General features: G+C 35.5%; 1 protein-coding gene across 38 annotated transcripts in view; it reads right to left on the bottom strand.

The window, feature by feature from the left end:
* Dlg2 (discs large MAGUK scaffold protein 2) overlaps positions 1 to 23125 on the bottom strand; it is a 2046311-nt gene that overhangs the window by 762182 nt on the left and 1261004 nt on the right. The window contains exon 1 of one of the 38 annotated variants that reach the window (XM_087212071.1): positions 19108 to 19126. The exons of 33 other annotated variants lie outside the window; for them this stretch is intronic. Coding sequence is in view for 4 of the 5 variants with exons in the window: in XM_087212068.1 (XP_087068194.1) it covers positions 7766 to 7870 (105 nt within the window). In the remaining variant the exon portion in view is untranslated. Of the gene's footprint in view, positions 1 to 7765; positions 8264 to 19107; positions 19127 to 23125 lie in introns of those variants that run through there. 4 more of the 38 variants (XM_087212068.1, XM_004868262.4, XM_087212070.1 and 1 more) reach the window with 4 other exon arrangements.

Here is a 23125-nt window from a genome sequence, read left to right on the forward strand (position 1 = left end):
TTACATATTGCAAACAAATACTAACAACAACAACAAGAAACTAAATAGGAAACAGCACTTACCAACATTAATTATAAAAAGGCACATCCTTTCATTAAGTACTGTGCTAAGAGTGTAACTCACTATATCTCATTAAAAATCAAGAAAGGCTAGAAATATCTGTATAAATTCTAATTTTATAAAACAAATCAGAGACCCAGAGGATTTGATTAATCCACCCAAGCCAGCAAGTGGTAGATCAAGAATTACTCATGTTCTTCAAGTAGCTGAAACTTGAGCAACAAGTACACGAGATTGAGATTCTAGTCTTAGTAGGTTATATTTTCCTACTTAACAATTTCTGATCCTGGATATTTTGATTTTCTGAATTTTAATTTTCATATAAATGCAGTGAGGTAATTGGGACCTGCCCTGCCTCCCTACCACGGTTGTAATGAAAACAATCTATTTTATACTGCTTTGAAAATTATAACATGAAAATAAATATAAGGAAGATAAGAAGTAGTAATAGACTTCAGCAGTAGCAGTATCAACTGCAAAAACATTGGTATAGTATACTTTGGGGTTACTAAAGATAAAAATTAGACATTTCATTGTTCTTAAGCATTTTCCTAAGTAAAAATATCTAAATGAAGATTAAGAGTACAGTAAGTCCCTGACTTACGAACATTTGAGCCGTGAACTTTCACAGACCTCACATTAGGAACAGTCATAGATGTGAAAAAATCATGTCATAGCTCACGTATTTGCTGGACACTGTCACAGCTGTGCTGCTGTGTGCTTACTGTACAGTGTGATATGTACATAGTATAGTGCTCAATCAGAGCCCAGGATGTCTGGAAGCAAGAGGAAAAGCAGTGGTGATGTGGAGGAGACTGCCAGGAAGTGCAAACCAATAACCATGGAAACAAAAGTGAACCCAGTATAAGATTTGCTTTTTCAGGACTTATGAACAAATTTGACTTCTGAACATTCTCCAGGAATGGGACTCATTCATAAGTGAGGGACTATATGACATATCTACATTAGTTCATTAAAGGGTTTGAGGTTCTGTTGTATATATGATTTTTAATTTTGTTTTGTTACATGGAAGAAGTCTGTTAGTATTAACTCTGAACAACTAGCATTTTTTCTTTTTCATAATAAACAAGTTTGATATTCTATTGTTGCAATTTCCAGGGCACATAAAGAAAAGTGAAATAGCCAAGCATGAATTTTATTTTTTACTCTATTGTACAGTAACATATATCTATGCTAATGCCCTATTTTGATGAATCAACAAAAACACTGTATAAAACTGGAATACAGGGAAGAAATCCTCTACGTGGTAATTTTGTGAACTCTAAATGTGCATGAGACCAGCAGTCAAAGAAAATGAAAACACTGCAAGGAGGAAGATAAAAAGATAGCAGGCTCTTGCTCTTTGTTTCAAAAACAAAAGTGACAATTCTATTTCCTTTCACCAGCAATCTTCAAATCACACAGGCTCGAGCTGTTGTAATTATCCAGGTCACTTGTAGCATAGTGCCCCCCCTAACTGAATGTCTTCATAGATTAAGTGTCATCTTTATTTCTTTACTAATAGAAATTCCATTAATAGCCTCAATCATATTCTGTACAAGAAAATAGACTAAAAATTGGAGTGCTACTAGACAGAAATGCAAAGTGAGGTTAAGAACAAGGTAAAAAATGAGTCTAACGTGATTGAGAATGATGAGTTGAGGAATATTTAGAATGCAGAAAGGACAAAACATACTTGGAACATCGTGAACTAGGACTGAAAGTCATCCCTGAACAAATGCTTTTTAGAGCTGACCTAAGTTTATGAATGCTCAAATCAGACATCCTGGTTCAAAGTAAACATTTAGGAATGAAAAGTAGTGTCAGCAGAGGGGATGGTGGAGCTCAGTAGACAGATGTTTCAGGATGAATTTGAGAAAAGAAGGATCATTTCTTCATTGTCATCTCATTGCTGCCTAAGTTCTCATTTCTTACTTATTAATGAGCCCATACAGATTTATTTAGCAAGGATCATGTTTAAAGAACTGTACTTGGAACTATAGAAAATGGGGAGGGGAGAAGCATGTGGTCTTGTCCTGCCAGGAACTTACACTGCCATGTGGAAATGAGAGAAACCTGCCAGTATTTATAATATAAGGCAGACCATTTGCACGAGTGAAAGAGGAAAATACCAAGGTGGGTATGAACGAGAAAAGTAAGCAGGTTAAGGGTTTACAGGCCAGCATTCTCTGATCTTCTTACTTGGTATTTGATTTTAAACAAACTACTGATATCACTGATCCTCTAAGATGAAGATAATGATAACAGGGCAACTGTATGTTGATACTGTGAAAAGTAAGTAACAAACTGTGGAGTGAAGCAGTTTGTAAGCAGATTCCTTACTTATTTTCTACCAGCAAGTGCTGGTCAGGTTTGAAAATTGAGAGACAAAAGGCCTATCATGTAGTTATCAGGGAGGAGAGAAGTTTTGTAGAAGGGAAAATGAGTTAAAGCTTGCAGGACAGAATCTTATCCTGAAGCTCCATGTGCTCAGCTGACTAGCTTATCTCTCTGGTTCTATTCTGCCATTTCCTGCTCAGGGGTATCTTAGCCCTATGTCACTGGTCACTCACTGGCCACTGTTCCTGTCTAGCTTAAGGCTCTCTGGTTGCAGGACAGGAAAGCCATTTGCATCAGTTTAAGAGAACTTTGGAATTTATTATCAGGAACAAGCAGAGAGCAGAGCAGGGTAGGTCACTGCAGGGACTGGAACTGAGAGCTAGGAATGTCCAAGGACCCAGGGAGCCACAGCCCAAGCTCTTCCTGTTCCCTTTAGGCTGGTTTTTGTTCAGTGTCTTTCTTTGGGACCAAGTGGTCCCCCCTCACTTTTTTCTTACTACATGTGTTTCATTCTTTAATATCTGTGGACAAGCATTCCCTCTTTTCTACACATATATCCCCAGATCTAGGCAATGACACTTGTTGATCTATGGGCCAGGATACATGTAGCAGGGGTAATGAAGCCACCTTTTGTATCTGACATCCCTGAAAGTCATCTCTTACTCTACTGGACATTTACTTGTAAAACTCCAGCACCCTAGTCCATGGGCCTGAATTATTCTTTCTGGTTTATCTGCAGGATATTTTACCTCAAATGAATGGCTGAACTCTCATCCCCATTGTTCCTGACATTGCTTCTTCTCTAATGCTCAGAGAGGGGTGGAGCCTAGGGAAAAGTTGATAACTTGCCCTATTCCCTTCTGCTCTGCCAGGCCTTCATACCTTTGTAGCAGGTATTTCATCCTGTCTTACCTGGGAAGCCCCCATTTTAAAACTGACTCAGGACTATTCCCCTGAGTCTTCTTTGGCCAACTTTTCCCTCTATCCCAAGCAGGTGGTTGACTCTCTCCTTGCTGCATTTACTATGGTTTTTTTCATCCCTTAATTATTACTCCTATCATATGGTGCTACAGTCATCTTAGTTTAATAGTTTTCTCCTCATTCTACTGAGCTGGGTAAGAAAATAGTCTCTGGGGTCAGATGCTGAGCTTAAGGCACAGTCTCACCACTTATTAGCTAAGTGACCATGGGAAGGTATTTTACCTCTTTAAATTTTATTTGTAATAGTGCCTATATTAGAGAGCTGTTGACTGAATTCAATGGAGTAATATATGTAAAATGTTTAAAACTTGAATACTATCAGTATCTAGCCAGTGTGTGACAGATAGAATATCTGAATTGTTTGCTGGAGAAATAAACTTGTATTTTACGACTATAAAATAGTTGGAAACTAATGTTTTATTCTATTTGCAGTGACTTTGAAAAATATCTTCTGTTGTTAAATTATTCTAGTAGATTATATATAGTGCATATTATGCACAATTGAATTGCAGTGGTGATAAATGTAATGAACAATTCACATAATCTAGTATTAAAGTGTGAAATAGAAATATATGTAATTATTTATTTTATGTCTGTCTCCTCCAATAGAATATAGATAGCACCAGGGCAGGGTTTGAGTTTTTCCTACTTGCTATATATGTCCAGGCATATAAAAGTATGTATTAAGTATTGGTCAAATGAATGAACAAGTGGCAAAACAGACTATTTACACAGTCATTAAGTGAATCATCTGTTCCTTTCACTTGGAGTGTTGTCTTTCTCCACCATCAGTGCAAGTCAAAAAGTTCTACTTAATCTTCAAAACTTAGCTGAGCAATCCTTCCATGAAGCTTTCTCCTTCTCTGAATTCTAGTGGTAATTCTTGGGGACTTAGGGTACTTTGTATCTGATATTAAGAATGATTTATATGTTCATTTGGAAGTTCCTATGGTCAGAATTTCAATCAGGGGTCTTTCTGATTTATTCACTTTTTAAAAATTTTGCCCAATGCTTGCCAAGTTGCATGACATTCAAATTAGGGTCAAAATAAATTTTTTTGAGATGGATAAATAAACACTATTGGAACTGTTTTTGATTGACAGAAGCTCAGAGTCTAGCAGCAAGATGAGCAGAAGAAATGCATTGTGGACCCACTGAATTTCAGTGTGAATGTCTTTATGAAATCTAAATATGATAGCTACTGACACAAGAAATGCCTACTTTATACCCTGCAATAAGAAACACTGGGGCAATCATTCAGTGAAGTGGTAATGCAGCAATGATATAACAAAGAAGTTCGAGTGTGCCTTTCATCCTTACCTTGGGCCTAGAATAGGGGCTGGAACATCTCAGGGGCACTATAAAATGTGTCTGAACCGAGAAAATTCATAGTGAGTGAATGTAAGACTTACAATAGTAATTTTAACGAAAAAAGGAAAACTATACAGTATGAGATGATGTTTATAAGCCTCTTTAATTACTTGAATAAAACAGCAAAGCTTTTGGTTTGCCTGTTACCTAAAGATACTGCTTATCTAGAAGAATGTCCTCATGGTGCCAGAGAGAGGGATGTATCATTCCTGCATTCAATAAATATTTAAAACTTACATGGCAAAGCACTTAATGCTAAAAGATATGGGAAAGTCTGTGTTGCTGGTTTGCATTTAGGGCTCTTGGGTTCAGCAGGTGAAACTGTTTAAGATTTTGCATTTGATTCCCATCTTATCACCACAGGACACTATTGTGAAATGAAATCTTGAAACTCTAAAGGACTTCATACTTTCCTTTCTTTCTTTCAGACTGTTTTGGGCAGCATTATCCAGGTGATGGTGCTCAGCAATGAGACTTGTAGGCTGAACGGAAGGTTCTCTGTAACCTTGAGATCTCCGTAACTTGAGATTTTAGGTCAGGCCTGTTATTAGTCCACAGAATTGCACTAGCTAAATCCACAGCTTACTGTGAGAGAACAGAAATGATCCAAGCCTATTAGGTGGCTCTGGTCTGCAATGATGTATGAGGAATCCATACTCACAGTGCAGGCATAGAAAAGCATTTCTCTGATTGTGAATTTAAGTTTTTCTAAGATTGGCTATATCAACATGTATCCACACATTTTACATCTTTATTTTCAAATATTTGATTTTTTTAAAAAGAATTAGGTTTATTTTACAGGAGGTAATTGAGACACATACATTGTCATTTCTTCAATATAATGACATCACTGGCTCTGTTAGGACACCCTAAACAATGTAGGGCATTAGTAAAGTTTGTATATACATATGTAAGTATTTGAAATATATTATTGTGTTAGAAAGTACATAAAGTGGGGAGTAGGGTCTTTTACCTGAGATCTAAATTATACACGCTAGCAAAAACAAACTGAGGCTCTATTTAAATAGTATTATCTTCAACTGGTAATACTTTAATAATGACTATATAATATTTTCCTTTAAAAGACTTCATAAAATTATAATGATGGGCACACTTAATAAAGATTTGGAAGAAATATGAAAAGATTGGAGAGATTAGAAAATTCCCAATATCTGCTGAAAAAGATTTTGAACAAATCTTATCAATAACTTGGCAATGTTTACATGTATGAGTAAAATAAGGAACCTAAGAACAGACAACAGGATTGAAGAAAAAGTAACCCATATACCAGGGGACTAGACTCAAAGGTTATCTTTTCCCATAAAGGTCTATTGCCTTATTAAAACATCACTGTTACACCACACCTGAACCCCCACTATAATGCCTTAGTTAGTGTTTACTATTTTCTTTAAGTGGATTTGAATAAAAATAATTTCATGAGGCCAGCATTAACAAAGTTGGTGGTGAAAAGTGCCATGCATTAACTGGAAATCCTAGAGTTGAAGACTCATGTTAGAGGCAATCCTCACCTGCTCACCAAGTACTTTTTTTTTTTTTTACTGGAGATAGACACACCTCTTCAGTTAAGAAGTTCAAGATGGAAATTAAAAAAACAAATCTTAATTGTTTTTTTCCAATCTTTTTATACATTTGTTCAAGAAGTTAAAATAATCATGAGAACAAAGGAAACACTGAACATTAACATGTTATATGATTAAACCAAAGATCCATACAAGAAACCAAGAAGGGACAAAAAATTATGGCTGGTCAGAGAAAACTCAGAAAAGATACATGAGGTTCACAGAGACTATCAGACTTTCTTCAATAAAACAAAGGAAGGAGACTATGATAAAGATAGTAGAAGGAAACTATATACACCAGATTCCAGTTTGAAACATTCATTATAACTAAATATGATTTAGAGAACTTCCACTGTTAACTTTTTAGATTCCTTACAATTATGTATGTTTTATGTCTTAAATAGTTAAGATCTACTTACAGAGATCCAATTAGAACATATGTAGTACAATTAGAAGAACTTCAAATATCGCAGTCTTTGAAACATTTAGGTGATTCTCAAGTTGTGAAGAAAAATATGACATCTAATTCGAGAAACTTGAAAATAGCTTGAACTTCAACGAAGACTTATGTATTCCAACTATTGATGGAAGCATATCTCAAGTTTCTATGTCATGTTTTTCTCGATGAAGTTCAAAAAATTTTTAGCAAAGATTTATTTTTAAGATTGTTCTCTCATTTCTAATGGTTATCTCAATACTTTAAAAGAGTCAATTTAAATAATCATATATTTTAATATTTTTCTTCTTCTGTTTGCCTCACGTGACCTTATCAAATGTAGCTAGTTGGACACTTGTCAGGTAAATTGTAAGTGCAATCATTTCATAACATAAAACAAACACTGAATCTATATATTATAGATATATAATTTACCTTATATATCTGTACATTCTAAAAAGTCCTGTTTACAAGTCTCTAAATATTGCACCACTACTTTAAAAATGAATCAATCACATACTTCACAAGAAGTTGTATGGAGATTTTACTCAAATAAGGAAAGAACAGAAATTTTAAAATTAATTAATGGCTTCTTGATCTATATATCAAATTCAACTGCCAAAGATATTCAAGCAGTTCTAAGCAGTTTTGGGGAATCAACCAGGAAATACACATCACAGGTTATTTCAAATTCTAATATGAGGAACATCAATATTGTAGCCTTTCTTTAACACATATCACTATTAGAAACCATTATCTATAGCAGGACAAGTTGATTTAGAGCACTGTTTACTCTTTCTTATTGATCAATATTTGGCCATACTAAGAATTCTGATTTCATACCAAGCAAATAAAAACAGACACATGTTTATCCTGAACAAGAAGCACACAGAAGCTATTATTCCTTTAAATGCATAGAATGCATGTGTTTCTCTGGAGATATAATGAGAAAGAGGAGAAAACTAATCCCTAAGAAAATAAAGAAAATTTTCCTTACCTGAATGAATGCATGTTGCATAGCTTGCTCACACTGTTTTAAAGAAGCAATAGTATCCCACAAAAGCTCATAGTTCTCAGCCCGGGAAGCACTTGGCCGTTGCATATCGCAAGCTGGTAACACTCAAACTGAGCTCAAAGAACCCAGTTGAAGAAGAAGAAGAAAAAAAAAACTCCTGCAGATCTGTTACATAAACTTCTTAATTAGATCTGCTACACAAACTGCTATCTTAAGACTTTAAAAAAAGTTAATCAGAACATTTCTTTTGGGGAATAACTGGGCATGACTTGAACAGAGACAGATGTTTTCGTTGGGAAGGATTTTCATTCCCACACTTGTGAAAAGCAAACCCATCAGTGTTCCCCTGCCTTCATACGGGTCTGGTGAAACTGCACATACTGTAAGTGTGTGGGGGAAAGAAGTAGGAGGGAGAGAGATGTGAAAAATATTTCTACCAGAAGAACTGGGTGCCAGGACATGGGGAAAAAACTGAGTATCTTGTGAAAAGTAGTAAAATGGAAGGCAGTGGCTACATACACATATATGTACATCAGCAGCTGTCTGCATTTCCTACTGTGTGAGAAATACATGCATTCCCACAGTACTTTTCAACATCTCCTGTTCTTTTCTCAGTTAAGACATAGACGCTTTCGATTATTTTGCTAGGTGCTGTTTATCTGAGTTTATCCCCAAAGATTAGTCATAAGAAGGCTTGTGAGAACAAAATACAGCCTTTTTTTTATCTTATATTTTAAAAGTAATTAGAAGACCTCTGTGTTGCTTCTGTATTGGAAAAAGTCCATTTATTTCTTATTCTAGGTAGAATCAATATAGATAATACAAAGAAAATAATGCATTTATATACTCTTGGGACCTGAAATTGGGATGCATGGAGAAGAAATCTGCAGAAGTATTAATCTCTGACATGCTTGTGTTGTTTAATAACAAGAAAGACTAGCCGGGGATTTAGTTCAGTGGTTCCAGTGCCTGCCTCACAAGTGCAAGGTCCAGAGTTCAATGCCCAGCACACAAACCAAACCAGAACAAAACAAAAATAACAAGAAAGACTTGTGTAAGTCCTAAATATGAGTAGAATTTAGAAACATACTCAGAATCCTTTTATCTAATAGAATGGCCTGCAGAGAAAGGTGAGGCTCCTCCGGCCCCAACAGGCTCTGTGGGAATGGGGAGGAAGGCGTAAGTAAGACAACTTGGAAGAAGGTGCCGAGGAGCAGTCACAAGTTCCAAAGGAATCCATGCTCTCAGGGACAGCTTCACATACAGCAATAGCTGTATTTATTCATGCATTTTGAGAGGTAAGAGGCAAGTGGAGGGAAATACAGAGCATAATTAATAAATTATGCATTTAATTGACCTAGAAAATCCAAGTAGTACAGAAAAGGTACAAATTGTAGCAAACCATTTGGTAGCATAAATGAAAAATTTCTGCCCTATTAGTTTTCGGAAGAACTACATGATTCGGGTCACCTAGTTTTTCTCCATTTGTAACTTGATGATGGTGAATTAGTTCACACTAGTGACCTTGTGGTATGGAAGTCTCAAGGCTGATACCACCACCTTTTTATCACAATTACTTTTAAATTGAACTGAGGAAATTAGAAATAGAATTGATCTTTCAAAATTTATATCTGGGCTAATTTGTAGGGAGATTATTTTTCTTTGGTATTTCATCAATACACACCATAAGGCTATTGCCATTAGACAGTTTGTTTTTCAACATCAATTCAACCAACCTTTTCTTCCTCCCATTCATGATGTTCTTCTGTTCAGCTCACACCCACAGTCCCTCCTCTGCTTTCATTCCTGCCCTTATAGGCTCCCATCTGCCCCAGCCACATGCTGCTTCTTTATGCACTGTGGACCAGTCAGCCCACAGCTTCCTGAAAATATTCTTTCACTAGTAAATGTTCTGAATTTTTCAGAAAATAATAGGAAATAAAAGCTGTTTCTAAATTTATCTTCCTAAATCCCAACTAATTCTTTTGAAATTCCTTGAGCAAATGACCACCATTAATCCAGACCCCAATTTCTGGGCATTCCATCATGTCTCAGGCTTCTTCTACTTCTTAGTCATTGTGTTCTTTTAGCTTCACCTAAGAGGTCCTCTTTTTGGTAGTCTTTAGAAAAAGGGTGGAGAACTTACAGTCTGCATGTGGAAACTCAAGATAAAATAATACTCTTTAAATCATGTACTCATTAATTTCTCCACTAATTCAACAAACACATGTAGTCTCTTCCATGTGCTATAACTTTTGACAGTTCTATGAGTAAATGGATATATATCAAGTTGAATTTACCTTTGAGGAACTTAATAGAGGGGATGATAGACAGAAATAATAAAAAGGCAAATTAAAACAATGTAAGTGCCAACAGGAAGTAGCATATACTAATCACAAAACAATGAAAAAGGTGGAATTTTGTCCATGGAGAAAACTGATTAGGTTCATAGGAGATTTAACAGTTTGCTAGAGTTTGAATGGAGGGTAAAATTTAGACACACACAGGTAGGTGGGGGAGGGGCTCCAGGGGACAAGAAAGAGCAAAGGCACTGGGTGGAAAAGAGGCTCTGAATGGTTGGTTTGGAAGGAACATGACCCCACAAAAAACATCTGTGAACTAGTGACTACCCAGCTTAATGCTCAGATTTGGACTAGAGTCAGGGCTACTCTTGAATGAAAATTACAACCTTCCTTTCCTAATGCTAATTCATCTTAACTTTAACCAATTCTTACACAATAGATATTCATGAATTCAGTGAAACTCTCCTTAAATTTTATGAAATGATACATTTCTATTTATTTTCCACTATTTAAAACAGAAACATTGACACACTTTTGGAGGCCTTAGGTAGATCATGTATTACTTAATTACTTAGTTTCCATTGAGTATATATCTCATATTCTGTATTGATGGTCACTCACTTTTATAAGTTTCTAAAACTTCCTACTTCACAATTCAGGTAAATCAAATATTTACCTGATCAACTACTTAAATTCAAGTTCACTCAGTTTAACAAGCATGTATTGAACCATACTGTATGCCCAGAACAGTGCTAGAATTAGAGAACACAAAGATAAATATAAGTGGTTTCTCTTCAACTACCACTCAATGTGCAATTATCCCCGGTGCAAGTAGTGCATTTTCTTCCTGATAACACAATGCTTGGTATATAATGACTATCAGTTCTCTCTTAAACATCTACTAGGCCACATGTCAATTATTTAGAAAATATATTTACATTCCCATGCTCTAGTTTAGATGGAGGGTCCTGGGATGGTGAATGGAACTTTTTGTATGGTAACATAGAGAAGTAAGCATTTAAATACTTTCTGTTGGTAATTGGTATAAATATAACTTCAAGGCAGTTGTACTTTGAGCAAAACTGGAATAACACTGCCTAGATTTGTTCTTATACTTTAAAAAAAACTAAGAATAGGTTGCAATATATATAAGAATGGGTTTCAAGAATGGAGATGTATACTGTATATCTATTAAAGATATTGAATTTATAACTAAAACTATCTCATCAATAAAACTTCAGGCCACTATGGCTTCACTGATAAATTCTATCAAACACATAAGGAACAAATATTGACAATTCTATACAAACTCTTTTCAAAGAACTGAAAAGTAACAATCTTTAGTAAAGTTTCAAGAAATAGCATTAAAACAAAATGAATTGTACCCTCTATACTAGCCATGAATAAATATTTATGGTAAGATAATTATTATAAACTTAGAGGTAAACTTATAAAATATTTGCAAGCTATGTACACTGAAAACTACAAAGAAGAAATATTTAAAAGCTGGATTTTGAAATCTTAGCATTTTCCTCTGAGTAAACTTAATAATATCCTTTGCTTTCCTTTCTGCTATAAGGGTCCTCTAGATATTCTTTTCATAATTAGGTATAAAATCTTGACTTAGTCATTTTGCTTTGACAAGGTTTAAGTATTCATTTATAAAAGGGATTAAACTGGATGATCTCTCAAGTGTCTTGCAGTGTCATAACTCAGTGATATATGGGTATATTTAAATCCTTAACAATCCCATTTTCTTCTCAACTAAGCACATGTGGCTATGGCCTTAAATTTACCAAAACCATCTTATGGTTTTAATTTATGTACCATGTCATACATGCTGGTAATATCTCTCTAGTAAGAAAGGAAACTTTCTTGGAGGTAGAGTCTATCATCTTAAAATTTCTGGCTTCCTCATAATATTTCAAGTTCAGAAACCAATATTCTTGTGATAGTGACATTATGATTGATATTAATATCATAATAAAAAACTACCATTGTGCTGTACATAGAAAACTACTTTCCCACATGACACCCCCTCACTTTCAAATTCCAGATAGAGAAATAGGCTCACCCAGGTTAGAAAAATTGCTTCACCACTTACTAGCTATACGGCCTTAGACAATTCCTTAGTTTCTCTTTGCTTCAGTTCTTATCTATTAAGTGGAGATAATAAAACTACCTAATAGGATTATTCAATATTAAATGTGTTTATATTTGTAAAATTTTGGGACAGAGCCTGGCACATAGTAAGTACTATCAGTGCTTTTGAAAGGCATGGATTAAATTATAATTTGTTTAATAAATAATGTCATAGATCTAAGATTAAATTTCTTTCTTTTGACCTCTAGTCCAATTTACATTTTACAACAGTTAGTACTGATTTAAGGAATTGTGAGACAGAGGAGAAGCACTCATTGGAGAGGCCAAAGCTTGGCCAGTGTCTGTCACACCACTCCCCGTCACTTCCCTTTGCTCCTCCTTAACCCTCCCCCATGGACGGGACAACTTTAGTGTCTTCCCTGGTTATCTAGCAGTGGTCCTCCTCCAGTCCACTCCAACAGGACTGCAGCTCAACTGTCAGCCCTGCGCCATTTCCCGTTTCCGGTTCCCAGCACTTCAGATGCTGCTGCTGCCTCTTTGAAAAAGGGGGAGGGGCAAGCTGGCTGCGCTAAAATCAGGGAAAAGAACTCTCAACTGATTGACGATGGTACATTCACTTTTTCTAACTACCACAAACCAAATCTAACCTGTATAACTTAGTAGTCTTCACCATTATGGAAATCTTTGTGGAGAGTCCTCAAAAAACTAACACTAGAAATTCCATTCCACCCATCAATTCCCCTTAAGTATCTTCCTAAAAGAGTTAAAAACATCATGTTACAGTGATACATGCATTCCCATGTTTAGAAACTCATGATAGTGAAGTCTTGGAAGCAGCCTATATGTCCATCAAGAGATGAATAAATGAATAAAATGTGGTATTTATATACAGTGTAGCGCTACTCTGCATAAAGGATAAACTTGAATCAATTTTTTTTTTTGGTATCGGGGATCGAACTCAGGTCCTTATGCTTGTGAAGCAAGCGAAACTTGAATCATTTTTAGCAAAATGGATGCACTTTGAGACTATGTTAAATGAAATAAATCAGAGGCATAAGCTCAAATATCACATGGTTTCTCTTACATGTGAAGCTAAAAATATAAATAAACCAAAGACCAAAACAAAAGTTAGATAATAGGAAACAAAGAGACAGGTTTTTTTGGGGGTTTTGTTTTGTTTTGTTTTGTTTTGTTTTGGCTGCACATGGAAAGGTAGCCAAGAGGCTGTGGGAATTAGAAGGAAAGGGAGAGGAAAAAGATGAAAAAGAATTAAGATTTATTATGTACATGCTATGTACACTTACAATGAATATAACCTTTATGTATTCCAAACAAGTTCAAAAAATAGCCTTCTCTTTTCCTGAACCCTATTTCTTTCCTTTGTAGTTTCCATCTTAATTAAAAATATATGTGCTTACTTCTTATTTCCAGTTTCCCACACTAACATAAAAGCTCAGAGAGTAGAAGCCAGTGTATACCGAACTCCAGCACAGTGTCTGGCATATTAAATACTCAGATTTTGCTGTTAAGGCCTAAAATAGACAAAAGCTAATTAAAATTTCTGAAACATATGCTAGAATATTTACCAGACTCTTCCATGATTATACCAATTGATGTATGTGGCTATGGCTTTTATAAAATATGTGCATGTGACCCATTTTTCTCTTACTGTGATGAGGCAAAACTCACATGCCCCTACCAGAGTAAAAAGGCAAATGAACTTCTATTGCACACAAGTTATAGTGGACCTGGTATGACCTGAGGCAATCAAAATTCATTCCTCCTAAAACTGTGCTATGTATTCAGCCAGTCAGTCATTCCTCAAACTCAAACTGCTTAAGAGATGCAAGTCATTGTTTAGAGTGCTCCTTTATATATACTCTGCAGTCTTGGCTCTGTAGTCTTTACACTCATAAGCCCAGAACTACAAGGGAGAAAATATTGTGTCTGTCTGAGAATTGACAGACACAGGAAGGACATCAGGTCTTCCTGATCACAGTTCTGTTGAATGCTGGATCACAGCATGTTAAACTTCAGGCCAGAGTCAAAGCCAACGCTAGGAAGAATTGACAGTGAGGTAGATACTTTCCTCAACTTCGCTACCTTCTGAAGAACTCAGCCCTCCTCTTACTGACTGTTTCACCGCAGGAGAGTTACATGAACTCATCTTTAGGACAGTATTAAGAATCTAACATGTTTCTTCTCACTTGCTTTCTTGATTCTTTTTTGAGGGCAGGTCTAAATAAATAGATAAATATCTATTTATTCCAACCTCACATTGCCTGGCATAAAATGTGGGACAGCAAATGTTTGTTACAAAATAAATGGGTGTGAAAAACATTGCATTCAATGGTCAGAACTACAGTAAGTTTTTATGTTTGCATAGTATGTCTTGATTGATAAAGCCCTTTGACAATTAGAAGTCCTCTTCCTGTTACTTTTCACCATCTCCATATTTGCTCACTTAAATTTAGTGTGCCAATCAATGACTTGCTCATTTACATTCATGGTCCAGACTTCTCCCTTGAATCGAATATCCTGCTGACTCCTACTCCTCTCCAATTGGATATTTCACAGTCCTCAAAGACTTTACAGCTTCAAAATCTGAGCTCTCATCTTCCTTCCTCCCTCTCCAACCTGCTTTCTCTTTTTTCTTTTTTGTTTTTATTAACCCATATTTGCCATATATAATGATTATAATCATCATGGGGAGTTGGTACATGTACATAACACATCTTAATTTTTTTAATATCCCCTTCCTCTCCCTCACTCTCCTCTCCATCTCTTTCTCTTTTATCTTCCTCATCCAATAATTTACAGCTTCTGCTCAGTTGCTCAAGTCAGATGTCTACATCTTTACAACTTCCACATCCACCTCATCATGACCTCCTGTGTCAGCTTTGCCTGAATACGACCTTTAGTGCTCCTCATGGATTAGCCCCCTGTGACCAACACCATCTTGTGCCATCTGCTCCCTGGGCCCTGGCCCCACAAGCACTCTTCCAGTTCTCAGGCTTTGCTGAATTCTCATCTCATGACAGTTCCTAAGCAAATGTGATTGGAATCCTCTGCCTCAAGAACTAGAAGCTGTAACAAGATGCCCCAAGCAAGGTAGAAGGCTTCTAGTTTGTAAACTTCTTCTTTGTGACTTTTGTGGGATGTTTAGTTATTATCAGACCCTTCACTGTACCAACTCATTATGCATAGAAATCAATTCTTTTGTTTATAATTTATCTCACACTATCTATACATACTATATGTTTACATACAAATACATACTATATATATGTATATATACACACACATAAACACACAGTATATGTAATGTTCAGCATGAGATAGGTACTCAAGAAATAGTTGAATGAATTTGATTCTCACACAAACCTTATGGAATAAGTATAGTCAGAATTAGCAATCTCATTTCTAAACTGAGGTAACAGATAACACTGAGTAGTTAAACGAAAGGTCTCAAATTACACTATCAATAAATGATATATCTAGGACTCAGACCTGGATTTTATCACTCTCAGTTCTTCATACCAACATGTATCATTTTATCACCATTACTGCTCTTTTACCTCCTCAGATTAATTTACCTCCCTTTCTTCCAAGTTTTCCATTACATTTTTCCCCTTGTAGTATATGAGCAGTAACACAACCAGCTCTTTCTTAAGGGCTGAAACCCGCAGGGCTTAATGGTGGCTTCCAATGATGCTTCACTCTGATGTTTTTAGAAACTCACAACATATACTTCTCATATACCAGAAAAGCAAAAGGGAAAATAATAACTCTCCTAAGTAAATTTGCTTTTAGGGTTCTCTTATCCTGGTGGTTCACTCTAGTAAACAGCCTGAAGAGAAGTAATCACATGACAGATTAAGAGACTCTGATCATAATGAAGGAATTGCAGCATTGTTAAGTAGAACAGGAAAGAATTTCTAAGGATGCCTGATTAAAATTATCTTTTATTTCCAGGCTAAGTAAGACCAAGCAGAAAAATCTGAATTGGAAATTGAAATTATCCCAAATAGCTCTTTCTACATATCTAATGCACTTCTATTTTTCAAGGGTTTAAAGAGCAAGATCTTATAGCACATGTACTCATGTCCGCCGCTAACTCTTTTTAAATTGTCCAAAGGTCATTATGGTCAAGAAGAAAGTGACTGAAAATTGGGTACGATGTTAAGAGATAACCCTGACACAGAGATCCCCTAAATGGTAGACAGGAGTCACATCTGGGGCTTTGTGATGTTGGAGGCTGTTACTGGCAACAAAGGGTTAGGGTTGGGACCAGTGTTTTCTCATCTCTGTAGAAGCACAGAGGACAGTTAAGCGTATGAGATCTGGAGTCAGACTTCTGGGGTCAGAATACTAATCATTGCCTTTTATCTATATGATCAAGATTAGGATCCTCTACACTTCAAAATTTCCTCATCTGTAAAATGGGTTTGACAATAGCATTTACGTCATATCGTTGTTGTGAGGATTAAATTAACTGCATAAACAAAGTACTCAACAAATAATCATTACCCCTTATATTTCTTTTTTACATATTCACATTTCTAACTGTGCCATTAAGCTCAGTACATATGTCAATTTTTATCTCACTAGTTCATAAACACCTTTAAAATCTAATTTGTACTGCATTTTCTTCATTGCTTCTTATAATAATCCCTTCAGAAAACTGAGACCTGGACTAGTTAGAATGTGCCTATCATTATGCACTTAGCTAAAGCACCGATCTTCTTTAGGATACTCTAGTATTTTGTTGACATCATGGAGTTTGCATGGATTCAGTTCTTGCCTCAACTCTTTCAATACATTAAAATGGCTCTAGAGGAAAACTCTTGGGAGCTTATCCTTCTCTTCATTCCCCTACGCAGTATTATTTCCACTGGATAGCAACTACACGTGTTAACTCCTCCTTTTCTTTATCTTTTCCTTACTTTTCTCCACCTCTCCTTTCTTCATCCATACTCCCTACCTCCATCGATCTCTCTCATGAACACACACACACACACACACACACACACACACACATATACATACACACAGAAATGCCTTATTGGCATATTTCATATAGGAGGAGATGGCATTAATAGTTATTTTGAGGTTTCCTATTTCTGTAATGAGTTGACTTGAAACAATAGAAAGTGAGCCTGGAATACTAGAACAGGCAAGGGATATATGCTAGATGGAAAAGCAAAAGAATGGAGTCTGGATTAAAAATGAAGAGGTTTGGAGGGGAGAGACAACCCTTGATTCTAGGAAGTGCTACAGCCAGTAAAACAACAGAAACTAATAAAACAAATCTACTTGGGAGAAGATGAATGGTCCTGAGCTCCTGCTTTATTAATTATTTACTTCATGAATTGGGAAAGTTAGGTAAGATCAGTAAGCCTCAGGATCCTCCATTATGAATTGGAATAATAAGAATTAATATTATCAGTTTTTAGAACTGTTAGTAAGACTGAATGCTTAAACTTAATATTTCTTAGAACATAAAAATATTCTAAATAATAAAAATGAATGTTGGATATCATCAGTGTTATTATCATCATTAATATTGCTAATGACATCAGGAAGGGCAGTGTACAGAAGGCCTCCAGGATGAGGTTGATAAATATTCATTTGAAGTTTAGGCAACAAAAGGTAAGACAATAAAATATTTGTTATTGAAAAAATATTTTGGCAGTTAAAAACAAGATAAATAAATACTTCAGGTCTGAGAGTTCAGATAGGATTCATTTGCAAACACCAGGTGTATTTGAAATAGAACTAGGGATTTAACTAAGTTTCAGAATCATTATTATCTCCAGTGCCCATAAGGTCTAGATCTATTCACCCCAATAAAATTGTATATGCAATGTTAATATTATCAATAGAAAAGCCTCAGATTAAACTAAATAATACCCACATAATTACACTATGAAGTCAATAGTGATATGCAAACTTCCAAAGTTGAAAGGCCAGCACCATACACATAATGGATTCCACAAAAATAAGTCTTGCAAATGTGGTTTTCTTGAACTCCATGATTAAAAGTCAGTTAATACAGAGATCAAAAACCTTTATAATGGGCTCTAGCATTTGTGATATTTAATTTTATAAGGAAGGCACTGAGACTTAAACATTACCCATTCATAGGAATAAAATATCTTGTAGACTTTGCAACAATTCTTTTTTAAGCAATATCTCTCCATAAAAAAGTCAAAAAGCAAGGCGCTTAACCACGCCATATGATTTCTGTCCTTTTAGTCAGTGATAACTTCATTTAAAAAACATTTCAATGAACACTAACTGAACTGCTTCCCTTTTATAATGAAAGGAAAACTGCTGTGATGAAGAATTTTTAATCATTACATCTAATTGAAAAGTTAATCCCTGAGTTTCTCATTTTTAAGTTCTTTCAAATGTAACAAAAGAGTTTCTCTTTAAAAGTGGTAGACAAAAGCATAATCATTAGGTAACAGTAGTTCTGCAGCAAAACCACAAACCTGGAAATAAAGAATATTTGCCCAAGCTATTGTGGGGGAATTAGGCAACTTATAAGAATCAACCAAACCCTGGCCTTTTACTGACCTATTTTTTTTAATACAGAAAAAAAATTATAGCAATGACAGTGGGGGATAAAAAAATTGCAATTTAAGCCTTTTTTATTTTATAAATAGAAAAACGGTCTCTGCATCCTACCTCATGTTGGTGGGGGGAGAAGGAGGGATATTATGTGAGTCACTTTCTTAGTATGAGTAAGGCTAATCCTTTTAAGCCTAGAGCTAGAGTCAAGTTCTTTTGCTAAATAAGAGAGCTGTTACCCAATGATCCAGAACCACAAGCAAGCTCTCAAAGCCATTTTCAACCTCCAGTAGCCTAATGGACAAATAAAAGATTTCTAGACAAATTTGGGAGATGACTCACCAAAACATGGGTGTTTCACTCTGATGAGGTAGGGGTAGGAAGAAAAGTTCAAAGAAAATAAATGCACACGATAAGATTACGAACAGGTTGCATGAACCATCTTTACTTCCAGTTTCTGTGTTTAACATATTTCAGGGAACTGCAAGAAAATGCAAGAAAGCCTGTTTCAAAGTATGAATTGCTGAGCATGGTAACCAGATTAATAATATAGTAATGTATTCTATAGTGGGGATCCCTGCTTTTCATTAACAAGAACCAGAAAAATCACTCCAAACTCATTGTAACAATACCCAGTGTGGCCTCTAACCTGTAACAAAATAGTCCAGAGTAAAGACTGAATATTTGCAGCTCTAAAATAATCTAATACAATTGGATGTCAACTTAGATTCCAGTCTTCGCTAAGCCAAGGGAGCAATCTTTCTAATGAGTCATAATCTTACTTCAAGAAAGAGTTCTTTCTACATTTTTGCCTCTCAGAGAAAAAAAGGAAGACTGGGCAAATATTTTTGAAAAATATTTTTATATATTTTTATTTTGGATTTCATGGATATCCTCTGCTTTCTGCTATCACTTTACATGTTTTTCCAAGAGGCACACATTATAAAGAAAAGGAGTGAAAAATATAAAGTCCTTGCTTTGATGCAGCTGAGATGTGAATGACCAAAACTAAGCCTGGACTTTTCTGAGGCTTTGTCTTTTCTACTGTAAAACAAGGATAATAATCTCTGTCAGCACAAAGATCTTCTGAGGATCAAGTAAACAACATAAAAAGCTTGGGAAAATTATTTTTTCTGTATGAGAAGAAAAGGAATTTAGCATTTATTGAATATCCACTAAATACCAGGTATAATATAAAGCTCCTGGTCTACTAGGTATTTTCATAAACTGATCCCATGAAATAGGGACCATATGGTTGTTTAATAGGAGAGAAAAGGAAGGGATAGAATTATTGAGCAATATATTTAGAGTCTTAAAGCTTGCTAATTGTAGAGATAGAAAAATAAATAAATTTTGTCTGTTCCAAAGACATTGGTCAGCTTTTGAGAAATGTAAATTTTGGTAGCACAGTGGTTACAAAAGCAAAGTTTTAAAGTGAATCAGCCAAGGTGTGAATTCTAATGTTATCAGTCATTCAGTGTTGCCATGGATAAATTGTTTAAACTCTTTCTGAAGTTTTGTTATCTTTTCTAAAAATGAGGAAAAATAACGTTTAACCTATACATTTGTATGATAACTTCTACAAAAAGTACACATAGCCCATAGCAGGGTCCTTGACATACAGTTAACATTTAGTACACTTAGCTTTATTGTTTCATCGTTACCAATTAGTGTAGTAAATTATCAAAAAATTTATCATAATTTGCTCTGAATATTCTTCATTTTGTCAAATATTACTGAACATTAACTAGAAAGACTAAAGTACAAATATGTGAGCTTAGATATACCATATTAAAGAAATATGTCTAATCTCATAAAATGTCAAGTTATTGTCCAGATAATCTACAATAAGTAAGGTCAAAGAAACAGGAAGGAATATTGCCAAGCCAGCTCCATAAATCTTAAATATCTTGCCTGACAGTTAACTTGTACTCTTCTGGACTACCATTAATGTGTGGTATATTTTACATAATACATTTTAAATGATATGAGACATATGTTCCTTCATTAGAAATATTTAAAAGTCAATATTCAAATCTGAATCAGCAATCTTATAATCTCCCTTTATTAACTTACTACGTAAGGTAAAAATATTTGAGTATGAGTTTTTCCTTAAATAATTATCTTTATCTCTATTTTTTATATATATTCTGAAAACAAATTTAATTCTACCTTTGAAATGACCCACAGATCATGGAGGTAAAATGATTCATGTAAAATCAATAGATCAATTTGTTACTGAATAAATACTGGATGCACAAATAATTAGCTAATGAAGAAAAATTCTATGAACCCATTTCTTCATCTACAAAATGGAACTGATATTTTCAGTCTCTCAGGGTTGTTGTGAAGGTTAGATGAATTAATAAGGATACATTTTCAGCCCAGCTCCTGAAACCTAGCTGAGGCAACAATTAAGGTAAATTATCTTTACTTAATTTTCTTTCACTTATGCATTTTAGGAATTATCTCCTCTATTTATTAAGGACCCACAAGTTTATAAACTGTCTTAGGCATAATATTGTCTCCTTCTTTGAGAATTTCACTAACTTGCTAATCTTTTCACTAACCTGACATCACCTACTGTACTATGATGGGCTAAATACAGAGTTTGATGAAAAAGAACATGGTTAAATTGTTTGGCGCTCCATGGGAGATAGAGAATTAGATCAAGGAAAGCCACAGGCCAAAAGAAATGTCAGTAAGGTTGCATCTTCAGGGGTGTCAGGGGCTCTGTGTGAAGTCAAGGAGGAAGGGATCTTCCAGGCTGGGGTTATAGATGGAGGGACTTCTTAGGCATCATGGGCCCTTTTCCCTATGTCTTGGAGAAGAAAGTTATATGCTGGTTGTATTAGTCAGCGTTCTCTTCTCTGAGGCACAATAGCAAAACCCATAGATAGAGGAGGAGAGGCTTAATTTAGCTCAAGGTTTCCAGGGATTCAATATATAATCTAAGCTTTCTCCAAGGTAGCAAAATCATGGCAAAAAGGTTTGGTTGAGCAAAGCTGTTTGCTTCATGGCAGCCAGAAAATAGAGTAGGAGGTGAGGGCCCAGATGGAGTAAACAAGCTCACACCTTCACGACCCACCCAGAAACACCCAGAAGTGTCCTCCACCAATCCCTCTGGCAGCTCTCAAGTCAATCAAGTTGACACAGTCAGGCTAAACCTTCATGTTGGGTACATATGAAGAAAGAAGTTGAAATCACTCAACTTGCCTCTTCCTCTTGGAATCTGCTGGAGTCCAGCATTTTCTTCCCCTGTGAGGTTAGATCCGCAAAGAGATGCTGTGCCTCTGTGGGAGAAGGTGGCAACCTAAAGGGTAAATCTCCTACATTCAGAAGGTATTAGTAAGCCCATCTCGCTACTTGCAATAGCCAGTTCTTTTTATCTAGCTTTTTTTTTCTGTAATAATTCTGATTTTAAAAATCTCTAACAGAATTTAGCACCTTTATTTTATCTGGTTTTGATATTAAGATGCAAAAAAGTTTCTTTTATTAAGCATCATCAATTTGATAGAAAATGAAAATTTAGAAAGGTAGTATATTTAGGGTTAGGGTTAGGGTTAGGGTTAGGGTTAAGGTTAGGGAAGGAAAGAGCAGGTGAGACTAGTTTTAAGGTTTAAAGTTGGTCAACATGAAGGTTAAGGGGGCTTCTATATTACTCTAAGTAAGACATTTAGATTGTACCTGTTAATGAGAGGCTATTGAAGTATTTTAGGTAGGAGAACAACAAGGAATTTTGTGGGAGAAGGGGTGTTGAAAACATTTTGGAAAATTTAGGTGCTTTAGCTTTAGTCCAAAGCAAGATCTTTATGAGTAGACTCAATCACTGATTCACCATTAATCTCTAAATTTTCTTAAATTCCATGCAATATAAAACAGAAGGCTACCATATCTTACTCTGCAATCATAATTCAAAAACTATCTCAAAGGCTTGGGGGGGAGGGAAAGAAAAGCTGCCTATGATGAGCGTTTCAATAAGAGGGATGCACTTAAGCTCAGCTGTTGCTGGAATAAAATGATGATTATGTGGACAATGTAGTCTTCATCAGAAATAATCACACCTAATCTAAAAAACATTGTTTAAAATACAAACCAGATTTCACCAATCATGCAATAGCTAGATGTTCTGCACTCAATAAAAGAGGATACAGGCCCCCTGTCTAATGCTACTTTCTCCCCCCCTACACCTGCATCATCATCACAACCACCAGAAAGAGAATCTCCATGTGACTGCAACCCTGCGACAGACTAGAGCATAAAGGACATTCAGGGATGATAATATCTCCCATGATTCATCTATTGATGGAACCCTATAACCCACAGGAGGCAAGGTTTAGAGGCCCAGGTGCAAGACTAG

Source organism: Heterocephalus glaber, unplaced genomic scaffold (assembly GCF_053883595.1).
Source record: "Heterocephalus glaber isolate CG9 unplaced genomic scaffold, H.glaber_assembly_v1.0 deba00001429, whole genome shotgun sequence".
Lineage (NCBI taxonomy): Eukaryota > Metazoa > Chordata > Mammalia > Rodentia > Bathyergidae > Heterocephalus > Heterocephalus glaber.